The 22,342-nt window shown below is 40.0% G+C and overlaps 1 protein-coding gene across 4 annotated transcripts in view; it reads right to left on the bottom strand.

Annotated features, from left to right (window-relative positions):
• Positions 1-22,342, bottom strand: part of NRXN3 (neurexin 3) — a gene marked incomplete at both ends in the record, with an annotated part of 967,932 nt that overhangs the window by 693,414 nt on the left and 252,176 nt on the right. For all 4 annotated transcript variants that reach the window (XM_080345007.1, XM_080345009.1, XM_080345010.1 and 1 more), the window contains 2 exons: positions 5,418-5,801; positions 10,741-11,179. In XM_080345007.1, the coding sequence (XP_080201133.1) occupies positions 5,418-5,801; positions 10,741-11,179 (823 nt within the window). The remainder of the gene's footprint in view (positions 1-5,417; positions 5,802-10,740; positions 11,180-22,342) is intronic.

The raw sequence follows: 22,342 nt of genomic DNA on the forward strand, positions 1-22,342 counted from the left end.
CCACCTCTAACACTTTAAGTGCAATTAACTGGGGGTTGCAGTGACCTGATGCCACAATTGACATCAAATATTAACAAATTAGAAACCAAAGGGTACAGAAGACATTAAGTACCTAAAAAACACTAAAGATCCTTCACAGTAGCTGTACCAACTCACCCTTCCCACCCCCCAGCTTGTCTGTAACAGCCCTCCAGCCCTTCTTGCTATCAAGACTTGCAACTCAGCCTAATTTTTACTGGGTTCAGTATGAGAAGGTATTTCACATACCACAGGAGAAAATGTGCTACGTATTGCATTGGAGGATCCTATCCATGAGTCCTCCCAAAGCCTGCCCTGTGTCTGATGACCAGAAAGCATTTGGGCTTTCAGACATTTTATAACCTTTATTGCAAACTAACTAGCAAAAAGACATACCTGTTGGAACAAAGTACTCTAGAATGTAAAGGCTGTACTGCAGCTACTGTTCTCTGATATTCCTATTCTTTCTAAAAGCCAAGGACGTAAGAATGGCTAAATACCACCGAGACTACAAGCTCCACATTTTTGGTGTTTCTTTTTTTCCTAATGCCTGACACACCACAAACCAAGACCACAACTTCAATCACAAATTCAACCTCACCATGACTCTCATTCATTTCAGAGAGACCCAAAAATGCCTTTCAGCTTACGAGTCTTTCCAGCATGATTAAATCTTACTCTCCACTGTACATACTCTAATCAGATATCACAGGAATACAGGAAAGCTTAGGGAGTAGCGGAGGCGAGAAGATTGTTACCACATTACAAGGGTCTTAGAGCTACACTTGTAGGAGGAACTGTGTTCTGTCTATTAGTTTGTTTTCCATTTTCTTCACTTTATGACCCCACCCTAAACAAGACATCCTCTTTTTTGTCAGTCTGGTAGCCTTGGCAGTTTGGCACTATCAATTCCTTTGCAGCATAGACAGTTACCTTCTGGGATAGAGCCATACTGTATTATCTGATCAAAATCTCCACATAATCAATAAAAAGAGACATGCAAATCAACAAAAGAAGGCAAGCAGATCACACCATTGCTTTGCATTTCTTCTGAGAAGCAACAAACTCCCTCCACTGACTGTACAAGGAACTCAATCATTTACCACAGATCCTCATTGCAAGGCCTCTAATTTTTAAAATCTTAGAATACTTATCTGAAGCATCAAAACAAAGAGGTCAGAATATTATTTGAGTTCATGCCACTTGCAAAGCCAGCAGAGTCTTATTTCCTAGCTTGGTAGACAGCCGCACCACCGTTCTCTTCCAACAGCTACTGGAGAATCTCTAAGGTTTCAGAAAATCATTGACAAGCTGCCATATTTATAGCAACTCCTAAATTTTAACAGTGATTCAAAGAGGCTCTTCCTACATATGATTCCCAAGACTGCCACACTGAGTTAGACTGGGTAACAGAGAAGCATTATGGAAAGATGACAGAGAATGGGAAGCTCAAGGATTCAAGAAAATAAATAACTTCTGGTCCATGAATTCCACTGCACTTTCATCTCCTCTCCCTTCTCTGCCACCTGCCACTGGCTGGAGAACTGGAGAGAAAGACAAACTCACAAGCAGATCAAGCGAATTTTATGAAGACTGAAGGGAGTCTTATGTAAGTGCTTTGTGTCAGCCTTTCTGAGGGTCAAACAGTGATGTTCATTCACTCTAGAGCAAGAACTTGAATGCAAGTATACCTAATAGAAGTCTTCAGGATTTGTCTCCCAAGAATATTCTTTCCTAGGTAGTTCACAAAGAGGTGAGTACAGGAAAAACATCATTACTGAAAAAAACAGAGCAATCTACCAGCACTTTCAGTTCCTTGACATTGACCACCCTTGGATAAGGAGCACCTTAGACATGAGCAGATCTTTGCCATATCTCACCTCATTCCCTTCTACATAATTTCAATTACCCCAAGGAGGGACTATATTACTCTTAGAATCTATCACACTTTAAGATCAAAAACACCTTTGTCTGCTTATATTACTGCCAATATTGAATGACCGATTAGAAACTGGAATTGTAAGAATGAGTTTGAGGCCTTGGCAGCGGTTCTCTGTTCTGTGCCTTATCAAACTGCAGCCATAACAAGCTTTCTCCATCTGCACAGAAGTCCTGTGTGAGCAAATCACTGAAACTAAAGTCTATGTTGCATCTAGTGTAACTTGCTGAATATACAGAGGTGTTAATTCACTGACAGGATAACATCCTAAAGGCTTTAGATATATGTGACATACTGAATACCACATATTTGTATTGTTTCACCATGAATAAAAGGAACCCGAACCTCTTCTTTAAATATGACACAATCAATGTCCTTTTCAAGTCCCTTTTAGATGTATAACAGTCCTTCATATGGCACAGTATAAAATATATAAGAAATACAGCATTATAAATGTAGAAATGTTATAACCAGAAAGTGGGAGATAGACTTTACCATCAGCAATAAATGAATCATCTGCTTCTCTCCCTGGAGTTGTACATACATCTTTTGTATTTTCAGTGCTTTAACTAAATGTTAAGTATGTGCTTTGCTTTGTGATAAAGAGTGATTTTCCTGGTAGCCAACAGGCACAGAAGATTCTTTATTCTAGGCTCCCCTACCTCTTAACCCTTTACCCTAAATCTTGAGCTGCAAACTCCTCACAAGAGTTACACCCATCTCTTTTAACAGGACTGAAGTCCAATGACTGAATAAAATGAGACAGCCCTTCTCAGGTAACATTTGGCAGACTGGAGAAGTGGGTCAGTAGCTGTCTCTTACAGAAGAGCTAGCCTGCTCCTTCTTCATTCCTCCCCTTAACCACCAGCATGCCGAACCTTCCCCCCTACCGCCCCGAGTCCTGGGGCTGCTCAGTAGTCACAATACAGAAGTGCCACTGTGGCATAGCAGCATCTCTCACTTGAATTCCCTTCCCAGTCTCCATCTCAGGTTTTCTCCTCAGCCAGGACTTGCACTAATCCTTGGCTGTCTGACCATGAGAATGAAAAATATCATTTCTAGCCTGAAATACTTTTGTTCATGGAGATTAAACCACTGGGCACCAGAGCAGTTGTCTGATATCAAGTAGTTGTATCAGAGCAGTATGAGGCTGCTGTGTAACACCACACTAAATGTTGTGGAGTCAAACACAGTTCAACCTGCACAACTTCTTTCATGTATTCAGTCCAAAAACATTTATTCCCTGTGAGCTGCTTCTTGTGTTCCAGAGAACCTCAGGCATGAAAGAAACATTTTGCCAGATACTGGGCCTAAACCAGTAAGGGGTCTACGTTTTGTAGTTATAGACAAAATTAGTTTCTCAGGCTTAGGACCTCTGCATACATCTTTTACATGGTCCTGAACTACAACATCATTGTTTTTTTAACGTTAAATATGCTCTGATTGTAACACACATTTATTAGGACCTCAGGTTCCCAGCCTAGTAGAGATGCATTCATACATGTATCTATCTTATTTTCATTGGTGCTGGCTGGAGCATCACCAAGTTATGGATCTCAGGCCAGACTTAAGATTCATTTCCCCTAAACTGAAATGCTTACATGCCCTTAACCTGCTGATTTATTTTCACTGATAATAAAAGGAGTAAAAAGCAACACCCTATACATTTAAAGGTACATGAGATTAATCGTTTATGTCATTGGTTAGCTTCGGATTCTCTTCTGAGAGCTAGATCCCAAAGATGGACATGAGACAGAGTCCAGAAAATCGTGAATCACAGAGCTGGTCACTCCTAATACTAAATAAACACCAAGGGCAAGCATAACTGCAATTTTTTGGGGGGAACAATGTATTTATTGTAGCACTTCTTTTTATCATGTCTCTCCAAATTCTAATCACACAACAATTGTCCAAAACAATTCGCAAGGCTGTGGTCAAGAAAACCTCTGATGTTTTCCAGAATCTTCCAATCCAATGTAGTCTATAAGAGATGACTACCGAGATGGTACTGGAATAGCCAGTTTCCATAAATCTTAATTTTCACCCATATCCTCACAGCATGGATGGCAGCGTTGATGCTTCATCTGTTTTAAGGACCACTGGCAATTAACTACTATTGCTGACTAGGGCAGCATGCTACAAATTGGTGGCTGTGAGAAGCTTTATGAATGATGATAGATGTTGTGCCGTAAAACATAAAAACCCCATCCTGTCTATAGGAAGAATTCTGGTCATCAACAAAAACTTTTCACAAAGTAGAAAATCCTCTGGAGAGTGAATGAATTGCAAATCTCCAGTCTGTCTAATATTTCAAGCACAGTTCTTAACTTTCACATTCTTCTTCCTAACTGGTATGGTACTACAAACAATATTAAAAAATGCATGGGGGACACTGAATGGGAAAGGAGTTTCTAAAATATTTATGGCAGAAGCTCAAAAATATCCAGATTTCCAATCCTAAGACACATGCTACAACCATTAGGCTGTAGTACCAAATAAAGTCATAGAAAGAAGAGGCAGAAAGCCCTAGGACTCTGCTGATAGTTTGTAGTTAATTCTTGGGTGTACTGTGAGTGCAGTTCAGCCAGACTGTAGTGCTCATGGCCAGATATTAACAGAAGATTGGTTTCAATACAAGAAAACACCTTTGAGGGAGTACTTTCTTTTCTAAGTGACCTTAGCCCCATCTTTTTTTTTTGGTTTTGCTAATTACTCACCTACCTCATTCTGAAGGTAGCAAAAGGACAGCAAAAAATAATAGAACCATTCGGCATCTGAGAAATGTATAGCTGAAAGATCTTACATTAGCTAATTCCTTTCCATGTAGCCTAGAACACACACGTTTTACCCGCCTGTGCCAACATTACTTGTGCTTCATATTCCAATCAGATGTCTTTAAATCACCCATGAGAAAGAGTAAGAATAAGATGCAAAGAATCGCCCACCATCTCCTACAGATTTGCCTTATCAGAGGTGAACTTGGACACATGTTGCTGTTAACACTATTTCATTAGCTGGTTTTACCCATAAGTACCCGAAGAAATCCTACCACGTGAAAAAGACGAAGACTAGACAGAACTGGGATAAATCATTTGTCCCAAGCAAGTCCATACTCGGTACTGCTTCCAGTAATTTGCCTGAGACTTCTCATATGCAGCAGCATTTTCTAACTTAGAGGAGAAACTATATTCAGCCAGAAAAACTCTGGAACCTGAAGAGAAGGAGTTCAGAAGGCTTAGGGAGTGACATAGCAGATGAAAATGGTAAGCTCGTTAAATGAAAGTGGAAAGGACTGGAAGGAAACCATCAGAGAAGTAAGTTTTACTAGTGTGGGGACTGGAACTTAGCATCAGGGAAGACCAACAAGGGTGGGGAAAGTCTCACAGAAACACTGGGTTTTGTTCTAGTTCTCCTCCACACCTTCAGCTCTGTTTAAGTGAGGCCAGAAAACTCAGCTTACCTCGCTCACATGTTCTGCCCCAGTAGCCAGTGCCAGTGCAGTCACAAATGAAGCGGTTCCAGCCATCCTTGCAGACGGCGTTGTTCTTGCAGGGGTAGCTGTCGCATTGCTTTGTGCTGAGGCGGGAGCAGGAGGACTTGACTCCTGCTGCATTCTGTGCCTCTGCCAGCTGCCGGATGTTCTTGCTTCGTCCATCAATGAACAAGTCCCGGATACAGCCAACGTAGCCGTAGTTCAGCATTGCTGTCCAGAGCTCTGTAGGAAGGATGAGTCCTGCTCGGTTCTCAAGCAGCCCACCCAGGTACATGTCGCCTTCCAGATCTAGGATTTCACTCTCCCCACTAGCAGTAAATGGGGTGCGTCTGCTGTTCACTGATATAGTACCTAAATGAGGAGAATAAGGAGATATCAATCAACACTTTCACTTACAGCCTCAGTCTAGCTAATTTTTTTCCAATAACAGATTGAGGGTTAAGTTTTAGTGCAGGATAGTGAAGATTCTTCCCTGCCCGAATGCACTCTTAACAGAATCAGTGTCTCCCACACAGCTCCCCCTCCTCTACAACAACAGGCCATAAGTGCTTCCATTAAGTGACTGGATCATCATGTGTCTGTATCCCAGCTTGCACTGTAACATCACAAGCATAACAATACAATGGCTAAATAATAATAAATAAAAACTTAGCATTATTTAATGGTATTCATCCAGCAAAGCAAAGACTTACTGAGAACATATAGGAGTTTGATGGTATCAGGACTAAAGAGGAAAAGGATAAATTTAAGAGAATTAATTCACACTACATAGCTTTTACAGAAAACACGTCATCAGTACCTCCAAAGCTGGACTTGGATGATGGGACTAAATAGCCCCTCATCAGGTTTGTAGATGACATCAAATTAAGGAGAATGGCTGATGCACTGGAAGAAGGACAGCGTCATCATTCAAAGAAACTTTTACAAGGTGAAGAAAAGGACCAACAGAATAACTTCATATGTAAGTACAGGCTGCAGACCAACCAGGCTAAGAAGTAACTCTGCAGAAAAGGACCTGGTGATATGGTAGACAACCATCTGAACATGAGTCAGCAGTGTGCACTCGCAGCAACCAGAGACAGTGATCACAGTTGCAGCAAGGGAAATGCCAACTCTACAGAAAGGAACATTTCTCACCATAAAGGTGGTCAAACATTGGAACAGAAAATTCAGAAAGGTTATGGAATCACCATCTTTGAAGCTATTCAAAGAAAACTGAACACAGCCCTGAAGAAAATATGAATTTCAGCAGAATTTGGACTGGAAAACTCCAGAGGTCTCTTGTAAAAGAATTATTGTATGGTACTACAAAGAAAGTTAAGTATTAGGACTTCCATTTTACAAATAGGAAAACTGAGATAAAGATACGGGTTATCTCGGAACAGCAGTTGTTATTAAAACTGTAGTAGCTTCCATATACTCCAAGCAAGATGTAGGTATACTGAACTGAGACCATCCCTATATATTTCAAGAAACCATCTGAGTACATAAAATAATCAGAACATATAATACAGAAATATAATCAGAACACATGAAACGGGTGCAGAGAAGGAAAGTGACTCTTCAGAAGAGCATTCAGCAGCTTTCATGATGCAGACATCTACCCACCAGATGCTCAGCTAAAAATCAGCAATTCACTGTCCCTACCTACAAATCATTGCATCCAATTGCAATGTCATTAAGATAGTCTGTCCTCTGTGACAACTACCCAAGCTTTAAGATTAATTCCACATCACTGCATTTTTATCATACATCCCTACGATAAGGTGGAATAGTTTAGTTAATAGAGTTGACTCTATTTTGCGTCTCTGTGAGAAAGCGCAGCCATGTACACATGCTCTTTCTTCAGCTGTAATAGGTGTCTTCTTAGAGAACAGAACGTATAACACAGAGACAAGGTATTTCATGTGTGCGCTGTTCAGTAACGATTTAGGAATAATGTCAGAGGCAGCAGAGTGCCAAAAGCAAGAGGCATTACAAATTAAAGGCTCAAAGAGAACCAGGGTTATTTGATGAATCATTTTGTAAAAACAAGCTGCAGCACTGCAGATGTTTTCCCTTTTACAAAGTAAGAAAAGAGAAAATGTGACAGCACACCTACAGTTGTAAAAGGCAGCGTGTCATGGAGCCACAGGATCACAGCCTCCCTTCCAGTATCTCCACTGCTACTCCTCAAAAGCAGCATGTGGACTACATATTGCTCAAAAAGCTAGGAAAAAACAAAATACTGGAGGGCTGAGCTCCAGACAGCTGCTACTACAGAGAAAATAAACATCACCTGCAAAAGCCACAAAGTTCAAGAAACTCCCCAAAAGAGAAGAAATACTGGATCCCAAGGAGTATAAACCTGAAGAAAGAGCATGAAACAACACAAGGAAATAGGCTAGACAGCAGCATAAGCTTTCTGCTCATGTTTTGTACCCTGCAACTATTCGTGTAAGGAAATCTACTAGCTCAGGTGTGCAGCATTTTAAAATCAAGCTGCTGAGATGAGGAAGTTCTGAATTATCCCAATGAAGGAGCAGCCACAAGAGGTTGGTGTTTATTTTGGGGAGTTTTGTTGTTTTGTTTGTTTGTTTTCCCCCAAAATTCCATGTTTGCAATGATGTTTAGGTATACCAAATCCCATCTTGAGAAACATCTAAGCATCTCCTTTCCAATCCTTCTTGCAGGGCTTCATGCAGGGCTAAAGAACAGACCAAAAATCCCCTGTTACTGAGGGGTAGAGCTGGAACACAAAACAGGGCAGTGATGCAACTGTAGACCAAACCTTCTGGTCAGATTTTTTAGTGTCTGAGTGGGTGGGACAACATGTGTGCTTTGTAGCTGATGACCACCTGAAAACATTTTCTTGTGTAATGTTCTCAGTGTTCCTCAGCTAGAAGCTGTGACAGGTTTTGTGGACACTTTGTAAGGGCTTTCCCTAAGGACACAAAGGTTACAGGACAGTAGGCATCCACGTCCACACTGTCAGCTTCTGTCAGAGCACAGAGAGAAACAGCTTTTGTTGCTCTGGCAGCCAACACAGACCAAAGCAGACACAAACCCTAAGGGGACAAGAGGTGCCAGAGGTTATTTGAGCATGACTGCCATGCTTCCCACCATTTGCACTCCCACCTTAGTACCTTGCTGTAGTAAATATTTGGATTTTTAGTCTGTTTTACTAAGCTCAGCGGAGCCTGAATTTTCAAATGAATTTTGGGAAGAAGAAGGAGACAGATGAAACCTAATGAAGGCTTTACTGCTCTAGTAATAGGAATTAGAACCTTCAGATCAGTAGCTCATTGAACTCAAAAGGCTATTTTGTGGTCCACATTAAGTAGATTCATTATTTCAGTTTAGTTTCAAGGTGACAGATATCTACATTAAAAAAAAACAAAAAAGTCCTCAAGGTATATCCATTCTCTGGTTTGCATGTGGGAGAAAAGCCAAGCACTAAACAGGAAGGGATCCTGAACTTTCTTCTCACACCTACCAAAATACCACTGGAGAAGACTGGTTTATGCTTGCTAAAGGTACATTGTGAAGAAATCAATGCCAGAATCCTGGTTATCTAGGGAGACATCAGTCAAAAGGACCATTAACCCAGTACGTGTCATCAGCAGAAAATGAAAGAAAGATGGAAAGACAGAGGAATACAAGAATGTACAAAACTGTTCATTCTTGTTGAGCAAAATACTTTTAATTCAAAATCTGTTATTTCTAATCACTGTACGGGACATCACCCACCTCCCTGCCGAGCAGCAAACATGTCAGCCCTACAGTCTCATCTACTAAGCAGCAATGCCATCTGTCACACCCTTCAAGTTCATATGAACGTGTCCCCGTCTTCCTGGGTTTTCACAAACTTTCTTAGCAAAGAGCTTAGTGCCATTTGTGTTTCTCCTCCTGCAGCTGCTTCTCCAGGCACCAGACAGTCCCCAAGTGAGCAAGCAAAACTGAAGGCAGCACTGAATGCAACTAATTGAGTTTATCCTTGGAAGTTAATTAAATTTTAGCAATTCTAAAGAAATCAAAGCTCCATTTGTTTATTTATGGCTTCCTTTATCAAATGTTATAAAATCGATGTCTTTAGGAGACAGCAATATATAACCACACATATTAAGCCCTAGTAGAGCACCATACCGAACACAAAGAAACTCCTTACTCAAAGAAAAAACTAGCTTCAGGCAGAGGCCTGTTCAAACAGCTAGGCCCTGTGTGGTATCTAAAAGTCAGCTCTTTTGAAAACTCCAGGGAAGCAAATTCTAGCACTGCATTCTCTCTACCAAGGGCATTCAGCAACTGGAAACATAACATTAGGGACCTAATGCTATCATCTGGAGATCATCAGACAAATCTCAAATCCTCTTGCAAATGTAAGCAAAATTCCCTTTGAAAGGACACATGGTCAGGCTTTGAGATCCCAACAGCTCAGTAAGAATTCAAGTATAATTGTTCACATATTCTCAAGATGAAGCTACAGTATTTGATTATTTTTCTTCCTTCCACTATATCAGAGTACATCATGAGTATGTACAACATACTCATACAACAAACAAAATACCTCTTGGTAATTTGTGTAGAAATAAACTAAAACATTTTTGAAAATGAGAAGCTGCAAGGACAAAAGAACATTCACTGAATGCTTACTCAGATATTTATACTAGAATTTGGCATTCAAGTGAGAGTAAAAAAATCAAACTGAAAACTGCAAGATGCTAAAGGAAACAGAAAGGGATGAAAATACTGATTTATCACCATAATTTTGTCACTGGTTGTACCAATTAATTTTCTTTTCCTCATGACAAGATCCAAAACCCCTGTTCTTTATAAAGACACAAGACCCAGGAGAAAACAATAATATTAGGTCACAACAATAAGTCCTCATTCTGTTTCTACTAAATTCCTTTTTGAACAGAAGCCCAAAGTAGATCAGTGAGAATTTCTCAAACTAACAATGAAATAATAATGGTTCTGAAAGATCTTAAACATTATAGCATGGCCAAAAAAGTTATCATTATAATTATGTATGCAATTGCAAAGATAGGTCCAAATACCTGAAGATTGTGAATAAAATGTTAATACAGTGCCTCTGTGATGTGTTTTCAGAAGTTCACACTAAACATATTTAATGAAAACATAGCCATTTATACCTTTGCTTTGCTGGATAAATATCACTGGAGTGACACTAAGTTTTTCTAAAAAGGTGACTCATATATAGCAGTTTTTGAAGGTTCTGAGAACCAATACACAACCCCAGTTCTATGGCTGAATGATGAATCTGCTCAAGGAGAAGTCGTCACTCTACCTGATCTTCCATCTCGTTGAATGTCCACATGATACCACTCTCCATCATTGGCTTTCTTCTGAGTGGCTTTGACTTTAATGGTCCCAGAGCCCATGTCTAGCAGCAAGTAGAGGTTCCCATCTAGAAGCTCAACTGCAAAGAAGTCTACCTTTGTATTTTTCTGGCTCCTGACATCTTTCCTCTCTTGAGGCTTGCCATGAGTGAAAAGGATCAGTCCATTGGGCTCAGTGGTTCGGAAATCAAATGAGATGGAGCCCATCCTTTTGGTATTCCATTTAGGCAGACTAATATAAGCCTCAGGTGTCTCAAAGCTGATGGGATCCAGTGTAGCCACATTCTCACATACAAATTTAACTTCCCCATAGATCTTCATCTTAGTATCACCAATCCGTGCCAAGCGAGACAGTTCCAGACGAATGTCGTTATTCTTATAAACAACCTGCCAGACACAAGTAAAAATATCATACATCAATCCTGCATACAGTACAAATACCCCAATTACTTTCAGTCATGGGAGATAAACTTCTCCCAAAAGGCAGTGGAGAGCAGAATGAAGACTATGCAACAGTCTGACATGATTACAGAGGGAGAGAGCAGAACCAAGAGTGTGTGTAGAAATGACAGCAACGGGTACTTTGCAATGACTATAGATCAGATAAAGCAGGCAGAAGAGAACATTTAACTGAAGGACAGTGAGAACAATTAAATCTACCACAGGCCCACTCTGCTGTAAAAGCTTTTGTACATAAAATACAGTGTGTGTCTGGTATCATGCTGTTGTATTTGCATAAATCTCATACAAAATACATAACAAAGTGTAACCTCCATGTCCATCTCTGCTTGCCACAGCAGGGAACTCTGTACTGCCACTGTCATTTCTCTATTATTCCTATAAGCCCACTTAACTAGTAGGAGAGAGGTACAAAAAAATGTAAGGAAATTGCTGTGAACAATTGGTGATTGCCCCATAGCCTCTAAAGAGCTAAAACAACAACAAAAAAAAATCCAAAAAACAAAGCAACCACAAAACCACAACCAAGACTTAATATTTCTCTGATCAAAAAATCTTAGAACAGTACAGGCACAAACTGGCTATGGAGATATCTGCATAGCTTACTCTTGCTTCAAAAAACTTAAGCTCTCTGTTTTAACACACAAAAGTCTGTACATATTCAGTGTCTGGGCTCTTACCCTCACCAGATTAAGGACCAGAACCCTGGTCTCATATGGCACTACATGGATAGAAATTAGCCAAGAGAAGAGTCCCAAGCAAGTGAGCACACCTGAGCATGTCTGGCTTGCTCAGGAGTCCAGACTTCCTGCCCTTCTCTTTCTCACAGATACAGAATTAATTCCTTGCAAAGAGAGTCTTCTCTGCCCAATGACATCCTCACAGAGGCAGGGACTGGAGAAGGTACAGAGCTGAAAAACTTATAACCTGTACCTTTTCTCAACCACCTTCTTCACTTCCTGAACCCAGAATTGACACATACAGCCAGCAAAAGCTTTTCTGCAACTAGCACTATTTTGATTGAATTCATGTTCTGTGACACTAATGAAGACACCGATTTCTTCTGAGTTATCATTTTTAAATACTTTGTGTCTTTTCCATATAACATACACACACACACAAATTTGATTTCTGCTTTCAAAATGCTTGCAGGATGATTTGCCAGCAATTCACTGTGAAAAGAGAATGGAAAGGAGATATGCATTGCTAATTCTACAAATAGGACAGGAAAGTCATAGAAGTCAATCTGAAGTAAATATTAAAAGGCAAATGATGAAGAGAATGAGGGATAAGCTTCTAAAGTAGGAGACCTCAGGATGAAAAATAAATGAAAGCACAATTCAACACATTTGTAGCAAGCAAAGAATTTCCAGGTTTTGCTAAGCATTAAAGGAGAATTCCCCAGTGCAGCCAGCACAGCATCAGATCTTCCTGTTGCAAATGGAAAACGCCCTACATCAGAGTGAAAGATAATCCAACTGTTAATTCCCATTTAGAGCCGCGGCACAAAGCCATGGTTCCTCCCAGCAGAGGACAGTATTGACCCACAATAGCTTGCTTTGCTCCAATTCCCAATAAAGCACTCTGCCCTCACACAGACTTCAAAAACGTCAAGTCTATTAATATCTGCAACAGGAATAAAATATATTTTCAATTTGTAGGACTGTAGTAGTTTCATTCTACGGATTAACCATGTCAAACGCTCTCACTAGACAGACCATACACCTCCTTCCAGTGACTCAGCAGGGTTGTGCATTGCAGCCTCCCCCTCTTGCCAGACAGACGGTGAGGTGGATGGATCTCAGCCACATAGCAGAGCTGAGCCACAGCTACATCAGCATCCAGAATAGGCCCACGTAAGGAGCGTGAGATGAACATGTTCTCCAAGCACGTGTCTCTGTGCAGCTATCCAGACTGCCCAGGACTTCTGCATGTACTTCGTGTCTGCAGCAATTCCAGTGCTTTCCACAAACCCTGCTTCTGAGCACTGCATACAGTCCCACCTCTGCAGCTACAGGAAACAGAGGAGCCAAAGGTATAGAGGAAAATAAATGGAACAATTAAGAGGGTGGAGCAGGAGGCTTTAGGAGAATAGCTTGAAAAGGCCAGGGCTCTTGTGTTTGGAGAGGACTGAGAAAGAATATGATCGAAGTTTACACAAGATGGTGGAGAAGGCGAATGTAGAACTGCTCTTTGCCAAATCCAGCAATAATAGAACCAGGGGCACTCACTGAAACTTAGAGGATATCAGTTTAAAATAGATTTTTACAAGTACTTATTTACACAGAGAGTAGTGAACTTCTAGAATTTGCTGCCAAATGGACAGCAGGTCCACAAATTGATATTAAAGGGAAAAGTAAGGGAGAGGCCTAACAACCCTAATCCAATAGCAGTGGAATCTGTGGGAGTATAAGGGCAGTGCACCACTGACAGTTGCCATGCTCACATTTCCTCTAAACAGCACTTGCAATTACCACTTTTGGAGGCAGAATATGGGGTAAATAGATTAACTGTTTTTCAGGCTTTTCTCATGTTCTTAATGAATCTATGTATATAGTAGGTTGAGCAGAGTCTACTGTGTCCCACTACAGGGATAGCCTGTGAAAAAGGTGGTAGCAAGGTGAGTGTCAGTCTCCTTTCCCAAATATCAAGCAACAGGGCAAGAGGAAATGACCTCAAGTTATATCAGGGGCAGTTTAGATCAGATATTAGGAAAAAAATATTCACCAAAAAGGTTGTCAAGCGTTGGAACAGTCTGCCCAGGGCACTGCTTGAGTGGAGGTATTTAAAAGATGTGTACATGTGGCACTTAAGGACATGATTTAGTGGTGGACTTGGGAATGTTAGGTTTATGGTTTGACTGGGTGATCTTAAAGGCCTTTTCCAACCTAAATGATTCTTTGATTCTATAATTGTAAATTCATTCCTGTGGGCAGAGTCTTTCTAACAGAACTTACATATGGGACTCTGGTCAGTACAACTTTGGTGCAACTCTGCATTTTCGATCGTACCCCAGTATGGAGCTGCTTTGGTGGGCAAGAAAATGCCAGGCCTGCATGAACTGGGACTTCAGTGATCCTAATATAGAACTGCCCTTATAGGATACAACTAGCAGTTGCCCAAACCAGCTCTTGGCTAAACTGTATCATAAAAATCTTGACCTAGCCGCTCCAGAGAAGCAGAAAGGTAGCAGAATACTCTACATATGATCAATGGCTGGTGCTTGGTTGTATGTAGCTTTGACTCTATGACCTACTTTCAGTAACCCATGCAGGTTATTGGTAGAAGGCATACACTTGCATACACAGAAGTAGCTTCTAACTCTCAGCTGAGCCACATATGGGTTATACCTCCCCTTTTTACATATTTGATAACTTGAGTAACAAGTTATGGGGAAACACAAATAGGTTTATTTAGGATTTGTTGCAGGCTGCCTTGTATTTCAGTAGTCATATCAGGACCACAGCTGAAGAATCCTTGAGACAGAAGACTTTCAAAGGATCTAGAGAAAATTACATGGAGTTAGTTGTAAACCAGAAAGTCACTAACAATGGTGGATCTGAGAGCAAGTTTGGAATAAAGGACCAACAAACCAAGAACAAAGGAACAATTGGAGAAGAAAGGAGAAAGGGTGTTTAATAGATATAAGCATTACAATCTGAATCTCTGTTATTGAAATGTTTGTTGTTCTACATTATTTTCTTTTAAAAAACTCCAAACCCAGAACCTAGCTTGAGAACTTTAAAAAACACCTGCGTTGAAGGAGAAAGTGCAAGCTTGTTCACACAGCAGACTTGAGGTATTGACAGCCACATTTGGACATCAAGATCTTGATATATAATCAGGTACACCAGAATCACAGAACTATAAACAAAAGGATAAAAATAATCCTTGGGTGTAAAACCTGGTCAATTCTAAGCAATCCTAAGCATCTCTGGCTTGAGCATGAAACACTGCCTTATAGCTTCTGATATCCACAGTTCAACTGTTAAACCAAAGGTTCAAGAATGCAAGAAGGGAAGGTAATTAAGGGACTAGAATGAATGTCCCATAGAGAAAAACATTCAAATTCATCTGTTTAATAGGCAGAGGTTAAAGGGTGGTTCAATTACAATCTATGAGTACCTGAGTAGAAAATAGAATTTGGCAATAGAGGGCTCTTCAATCCATATGACAAAGGAATAATGGGATCCGAAGGCGAGAAACTGAAGTTAGAGAAATTCACATTTTAAAATATTATTACTTATTTTTACATGAGGGTAATTTGCTACAGGTTATGGTGTGTTCTCTGCTACCGGCAAACTTTAAATTAAAATAGGATCTTGTTTTCTCTAAAAGACATAGTGAGACAGGAATTAATTATATAGCAAATCGGTCTAGATTATCATAATGGCTCTTTCTGGCCTCATAACCTATGAATCTTTGTGTTTTAATGAAATCAACAGATGCTTTAGTGCAGTTTTCCAGCATAGATGAAACACATCCTTCCCAAATGTTAAAACTGCCTGGTAAAGAAGATGTTTGTGTCAATTCCAGTCTGACTTGCCACTAGTGCTTTCACTGAGCCTTTATCATATATTTGTGATCCTGCCTTCCAGCCTACAATTCAAAAGAAAAGCAAGTAAAAAGCCTAGGACGAGCTACTGGATTCTATAGTTCTAAATATATGAGCTTCAAGAACTAGTTTCTTAGGGAGTCACAAGCTGCAAGCCAGAGAAGGAGCATTTTCACGGAGAACGCTGTCTGCCAGCAGTATAACTGATCATTTGCATAACCTTGTATTCTCATTTCACCAGAAATCTCTGAACTTGAGTGCTTTTCAGGATCTATCAAAATACTGTTTGAAACCCGCACCTCTTCAACTCCAAATGAGGCCAGGATTGACTCAGCTGTTCCTCACTAGGCCACAGCCTTCTAGAACTGCTCTAGGACATGGTTTCCATAACAACAAACAAGCACAGCAATGAAAGCAGTGGCCAGGATTTTGTCCATTTTTATCAGGTGGCTTTCTGAACAAAGCAATCTTGCCTGTTTAAACAGAGACCAGTTTGATTTTATTCTGTGTCTGATATCTGTATCAGAGAGGGTCAAGATGCCTAAGAGATTCAAGGAAATTATTCCTGGGGAGGAAAACACACATCTATTTTACAACTACCCCTGAAAAGATGGTACCAAAGAGAAAGGAGGAAAAAATGATTCGCAAAAGCTATGCACAGAGCATTTGAAAAGTAACTTTTATGCTTCTGTCCTGGTGACAGCTTCTAATCTTAATATCACTTTATACCCCAAAAATGAAACTAGAAAAATGACAAAAGTGTTTTTTCCTTTTCCATGAAGACTGCTTCTGAGTACACTTTAACAGAGGAATATTTTGACTGCTCAATCTGCCTTTGCTTAATGAACTAGACCAGTATAAATGCATGGTCAGGGATGGGACAGTCCAGATACAGACAGCCCCTGGTAATCAGCAGGAGAATTCTATGGCTTCTAAGACATTTGGAGGGGTAAAAAGATATACAGTAAGTTAGGTTTCCTTTAAATCTGCTGAGAAATAAGAATTTGTTGTAAACTGAGCTAAACTAAATCAGCAATCTAGTTTGGAGGTTTCTTAAAAATGGCAACTTTGCAGTTCTGAAGCATTCAAGGAATTTCTGCAGCTAAACTTAAAAGAAGCTTCACTCGTGGGTTAATGAGAGCTCTAATCAGATGGCTTTTCACAATGATGGAAAGCATCTCTCTGCAATCAAGTAAAGATGCAGATAGAGAGGGAATAAAAGTGAGAAAAAAATTATGTGCTAGACTCGGCCAGTAGCCAATATAAAGATTCCTCTCCAAGTTGGTGCTATTAAGCAGGAAACATGGCTTTTTGTGAAGGCTAGTCACAGGCATCCACAGGGTGGGTGGCCAGGGGGGAAGCCATTGAGAGCCTGGCAAATTAGAGATGACCATCATGAACTATCATGAAAAAGGGCAATAACCTGAAAACTGTGTAAGTTTAGCGAACTAGGAAAAGCACCCAAGAAGTTCAGGCAAGTTCACCTACTGCATCCTATGTTTCACTCTTTGCTTTTCATCAGCTTCCCACATCACTTCTCAGGACAGCTAATGCCAGACATTCAGCCTAGAGCCTTTCTAACACTTCCTAAAAGGCACCTGCTCAACCAAGACAGATTCATGCAGATTAATAAATGACAGTTTATAAGGTGGTTTAGCAAAACTGTGTGTTTCTAGTCTGCCCCTCCTAGCATGTAGAAACAAACACACCAGCTACACAATGCTTTGCTTTGTGTCTGGGACAGACTATATGTGCAGCAATCCAAGGCTTCAGTGACAGGTAACTAAAATTGCTATGCTTATTTAAAGAACTGTATGTGGACTGTGCATACCTGGTCTAAACATCTTTGATGCTTCACTGGGTTACAACTGTATTCGGGTATTTACATAAACGTAATCACCATTTACCACACTGAAGGAGTTAACTTACCTGTCATTAAAAACAACACATTGAACATTAATAACAAGTAACTGAAACCAAACAAATAATATCCAAATATGATTTGTGCTATGTTGGCTAAAGTAATACTATCCTACATTTCATCTGAATTTAACAAAGAACATGTGTTTACCCAGCTAAAAATAGGCATATGGTGAGTAGAACACTTAAAGAATGAAGCAGAACTATTCCAAGTTTCCCTACAAAGTTTTTTCCACCTAGGTTCTGAATAACTTCAATTTTGTAGAAAACTCCATAAGAGAAAAGAGATTGATTTCATTTTAGAAGAATTATAGGAAGACACAGAGAAGCACTCACCGAAGTAGAATATAAAGAAAGAGAAAGAAAAAGGATTCAAGGTGACAGTAAAAAGGGCTGAAAAAGGCAAGGTAGAATTTCTTCAACTGGTCTAGTGAGAATACAGTAAAAATAATTATTCAGAAAGAGGCTTATCCTGAAAAATGACATTTCCTTAACAGATAATGAAGACAGAGGACCCAGTACTTCATTGTGGCCACAACTGTCCTTTAAGCCAAAAAATTAGCTCCTGCTTTTCATGAGAATTCAGGACATCTGAGTGTGTCCACAGTTACTGCAGAGTTAATACCAACCCAAATCATGCACAGGGTATCCCAAAGCAAGCTTAAACAGATCAAGGCAGACCAAGGTCCACCTTGCTGCCTTATCTTTCACCTTGGAATATACTAGGATAAATACTAAAGATTTCTATCTGTGCCTTTTTGGAATAAAATCTAAGATTATTTTTGCCCTACGACTAACCAAATATTGCATGAATGAGAGTGATTCCAAACCTGTAATGAAGGAAGAAGAAAAATAAAACTTTAGGAGGGAAAAAGTTGCTTTACAGCTATTTATTGAATTTCTAATATGTGTCTAGAATGGTACAATACATTTTTGCATATACTGAGACTGCTGCTTCTTGAGTTAACTATGAAGACTGCCAAGTGAATAAAATGTAAAACACTGTAAGACCATCCTTATGCTTGATGTTGCATTGCAGCATTCAAACTACAGAAAAGTAGCGTTGTGAAATGACCTACTTCCTTTTTAATAGGTACTAAGAAGGACAGAAATTATTTTATAACGTGGGTGGATTTCTGCATCCTCCATAGAGGGCTACACTGACTGCTAAGTCATTTGGTCTACTGTTGAATAAAATCTTTATTTCAAAGGGAATGGCAGACTCCACAATTGCATCTTGAGACAAACATGAGTGGAACATTAGAAATTACATATGTTAATTTAGAGAAAAGGACATGACAGTGTACACAGGGGAAAGAAGCCTTCATAGCTGCAAGAGAAATGCTGATGAAGCATTCCAGATGAGCCTCAAAGACTAAAGTCTTTTCCTCCTCTATCAAAATGGTACAGCTGAGGCAGCAGTAAGATAAAGTAGAATTGGTTGCAGCATAGACTATGATTTAAGGATGAGTGCTCTTTTGTGCTGGAAGTGTCAAGTCATCATCTCATTGCAGAGACTTCAGATTCTGGAATGAGTGAAGAAAAGGGTCAAAAGACACAAGGTATAGTTTCTGCATTTCTTAAAATATCACCTTTCCTTAGAACTTCTAAACAATGGTGAGAAAGCCATCAAACCCCAAATATGTTCAAAAATATGTTCCTCATATCATGGTGGATAACTTGAGGTAATGGAATTGGTTTTGCAGAAGTGCTCATTTCAATTCTGAATTTACTGCTAAAGGTAAAAGAAATGTTCTTAGAAATTAGACTTAGATTTCTCAGTCTGTTCCTGAAATCTAGCTAATCTTTGTTAATATTTAGGTGAAAAAGTAACTGACTGATATGTGACAGTAGTAGAATTCACCTGTGTCATGGCAAAGAGTTTAAGGCATTTCACCGTGCATTCAGGTGCAAAAATTTGAACTTCCCTCCTCCTTCATGTTCTACTCAACCTCCATTGGGTCTAGCAACAGAAGAATAAAAGCTCCAGGACAGAGAAGCCAAGACAGCCAGCTGTGATGGTCCTTACCTGTGCCACAGACACAGGCATACCTCATGCTAGCCCTAGAAAGCTACTTGTACCTTGGACATGTCTCTGGATATAAGAAAAGGCAGAGAGAAGTTATGTCAATATTTTACAAATATTCATGAAGAAATAATAATGAGGAAATTCTGTGTTCTACACTAAGCTTGTATAGCACAGAAGAAAATAAAAAGATGGCAGAAACACTTCATAACTACATACAGAAAACTTTCATTGGGTAGACTGAATGAAGCATCCTGGAATGTATAGAGACATAGGAGGTGACAGTGCTGTAGTCTGCTGGAGATCATGTCCATTTGGAGAACTGCACTTCAAGAAAGGAGTGGGACTATTGAAAAGGGTCCCAAGGAGAGAAAGGAGAATAACCAGATGTCTAGAAAATAGAAGAAAGATTAGAAGTATTGCTTCTTTTTAACATAAAGAAAATAAAACTGCAAGGAGACATTATAATGGTGTTCAAATATAAAAAGGCTTCTACAAAGCAGAAAGGAATGATCCGTTCTTTGTATCTATGATGAAAAGGACAAGAAATAATACGCAAAAATTACAGCAAGGAAGTGTTTGAATTCATGTTAAGAAAAGCTTTTTTAATTTAAGAACAGTGAAGCACTGGAAGAGATTGTCTGAGAAGCAACCATCACTGGAGGCCTTTAATTACAGGTTAAAGAAATCACTGTCAAGACTAACATAGATGTCATTGATTTTGCCTTGGGACAGTGGAAGTCGAAAGGACTAAATAACCTCTCAATGTCAATTCCAGTTTTATTTTATATGATTCCATGCTGGGGGCTGGGAGGGTGAGGCGCGGTGAGAAAGGGGAAATTACCATGTAGCTAAAGATTTCCATAGTGTTCAATGCACAGAAAGGATGATTAAACCTTATATTGACATAATTTACATATCACAAACATGAACAGTGTAAGTTTACAAGTGAACTTCCTAATTAATGAAGTTTTGACAGCTTTTTTAGAGTTAAAAAAAAAAAAAAAGAAGAAAAAGAACAATCACAGAAGCTTGTTTCCCAGCATGCAGTAGTTGACTTCAATTACATTCAGTTCTGTATTGAGCTTATATAGACATTCACCAGTTACAGAATGCTCTGCTCCTCCTAAATGCATCCTGAAATCTCAGATTTGTCTAGCTAGCACAAGCTAAATCTGTCTAGCCTGGTTCAGTGATGAGTACATGAGGAAATGATTACTGTCAAGTGTCTTAAGGATTTCATCTGAAAGGCAGAGAGGAATTATTTTAGGATGGCCCCACTGATCATTTAAGTCTTGAACCTTATTACACAAGACATTGAAAACTGCATCAGTCAATGACTTAGCAAATAAACACTCCACTTAGCAATTTCATTGTATTTCAAATCCACCTAAGGTTGTGCAAGTACAAAAGACCTATCTCAGGAAAAAGATCTGTTTAGCATGGCTGGGTGAACATTTCCATCGGGATAGCTTTCTAACAGAGAATTCCATTTTCCTGAAGGAGAATTAGCAATGAGATGTTGCACTTCAAGCCACTGCAACCCAAAACAGTATGTTTAGTTTCATTGAACTTAACAGAAAAGCTTTTGAATGAACTTACCAGAACATAAAACTGTATTTTCCAAGCGTTGCATTTACTTTCAATAGCAGTCACCACTTTTACCTCTGGTCTGCACTCTCTAGGGAAATACTTTTACATAATGCAATGTCAGTCTTCCCTGTGTTGTTCCTCAGGAGTCCACATTGTGACCAGTATTATTTAACATCTTTGTCAGGGACATGGGCAGTGGGATCAAGTGCACCCTTAGCAAGGTTGCAGATGACACCAAGCTGAGTGGTGTGGTTGATATCTAGAGGGAAGGGATGCCAACCAGAGGGATCTCAGCAGGCTTGAGGAGTGGGCCTGTAGGAACCTCATGATGTTCAACAGGTCAAGTGCAAGGTCCTGCACCTGCATCATGGCAATCCCAAACATGGACACAGGCTGGGGGATGAAGGAATTGAAAGCAGCCCTGCAGAGAAGGACTTTGGGATACTGGTGGATAAAAAACTGAATATGACTCAGCAATGTGCACTCAGCCCAAAAAGCCAATCACATCCAGGCCACACAAAAAAGGAGTGTGGCCAGAAGGTCAAGGGAGTTGATTCTACCCCTCTACTCTGCTCTGGTGAGACCCCACCTGGAGTACTGCATTCAATTCTGGGGCCCCCAGCAGAAGAAGGACATGGACCTGTTGTACAGAGTCCAGAGAAGGGCCACAAAGATAATGAGGGAGCTGGAGCACCTCCTCTATGAAGACAATCTGAGAGAGTTGTCGTTTAGCCTGGAGAAGAGAAGGTTTCTAGTACTTAAAGGGGGCCTACAGGAAAGATGAGGAGGGACTTTTTATGATGGAGTGTATTGACAGAATGAGAGATAATGGTTTTAAAATGAAAGAGGATAGATTTAGATACTAGGAAGAAATTCCTGTGAGAGTGGTGAGACACTGGAACAGATTGCTCAGAGAAGTTGTGGATGCCTCATCCCTGGAAGTGTTCAAGGCCAGGCTGGATGAGGCTTTGAGCAACCTGACTGAGTGGAGGGTATC

This window comes from Nesoenas mayeri, assembly GCF_963082525.1.
Source record: "Nesoenas mayeri genome assembly, chromosome: 5".
NCBI lineage: Eukaryota > Metazoa > Chordata > Aves > Columbiformes > Columbidae > Nesoenas > Nesoenas mayeri.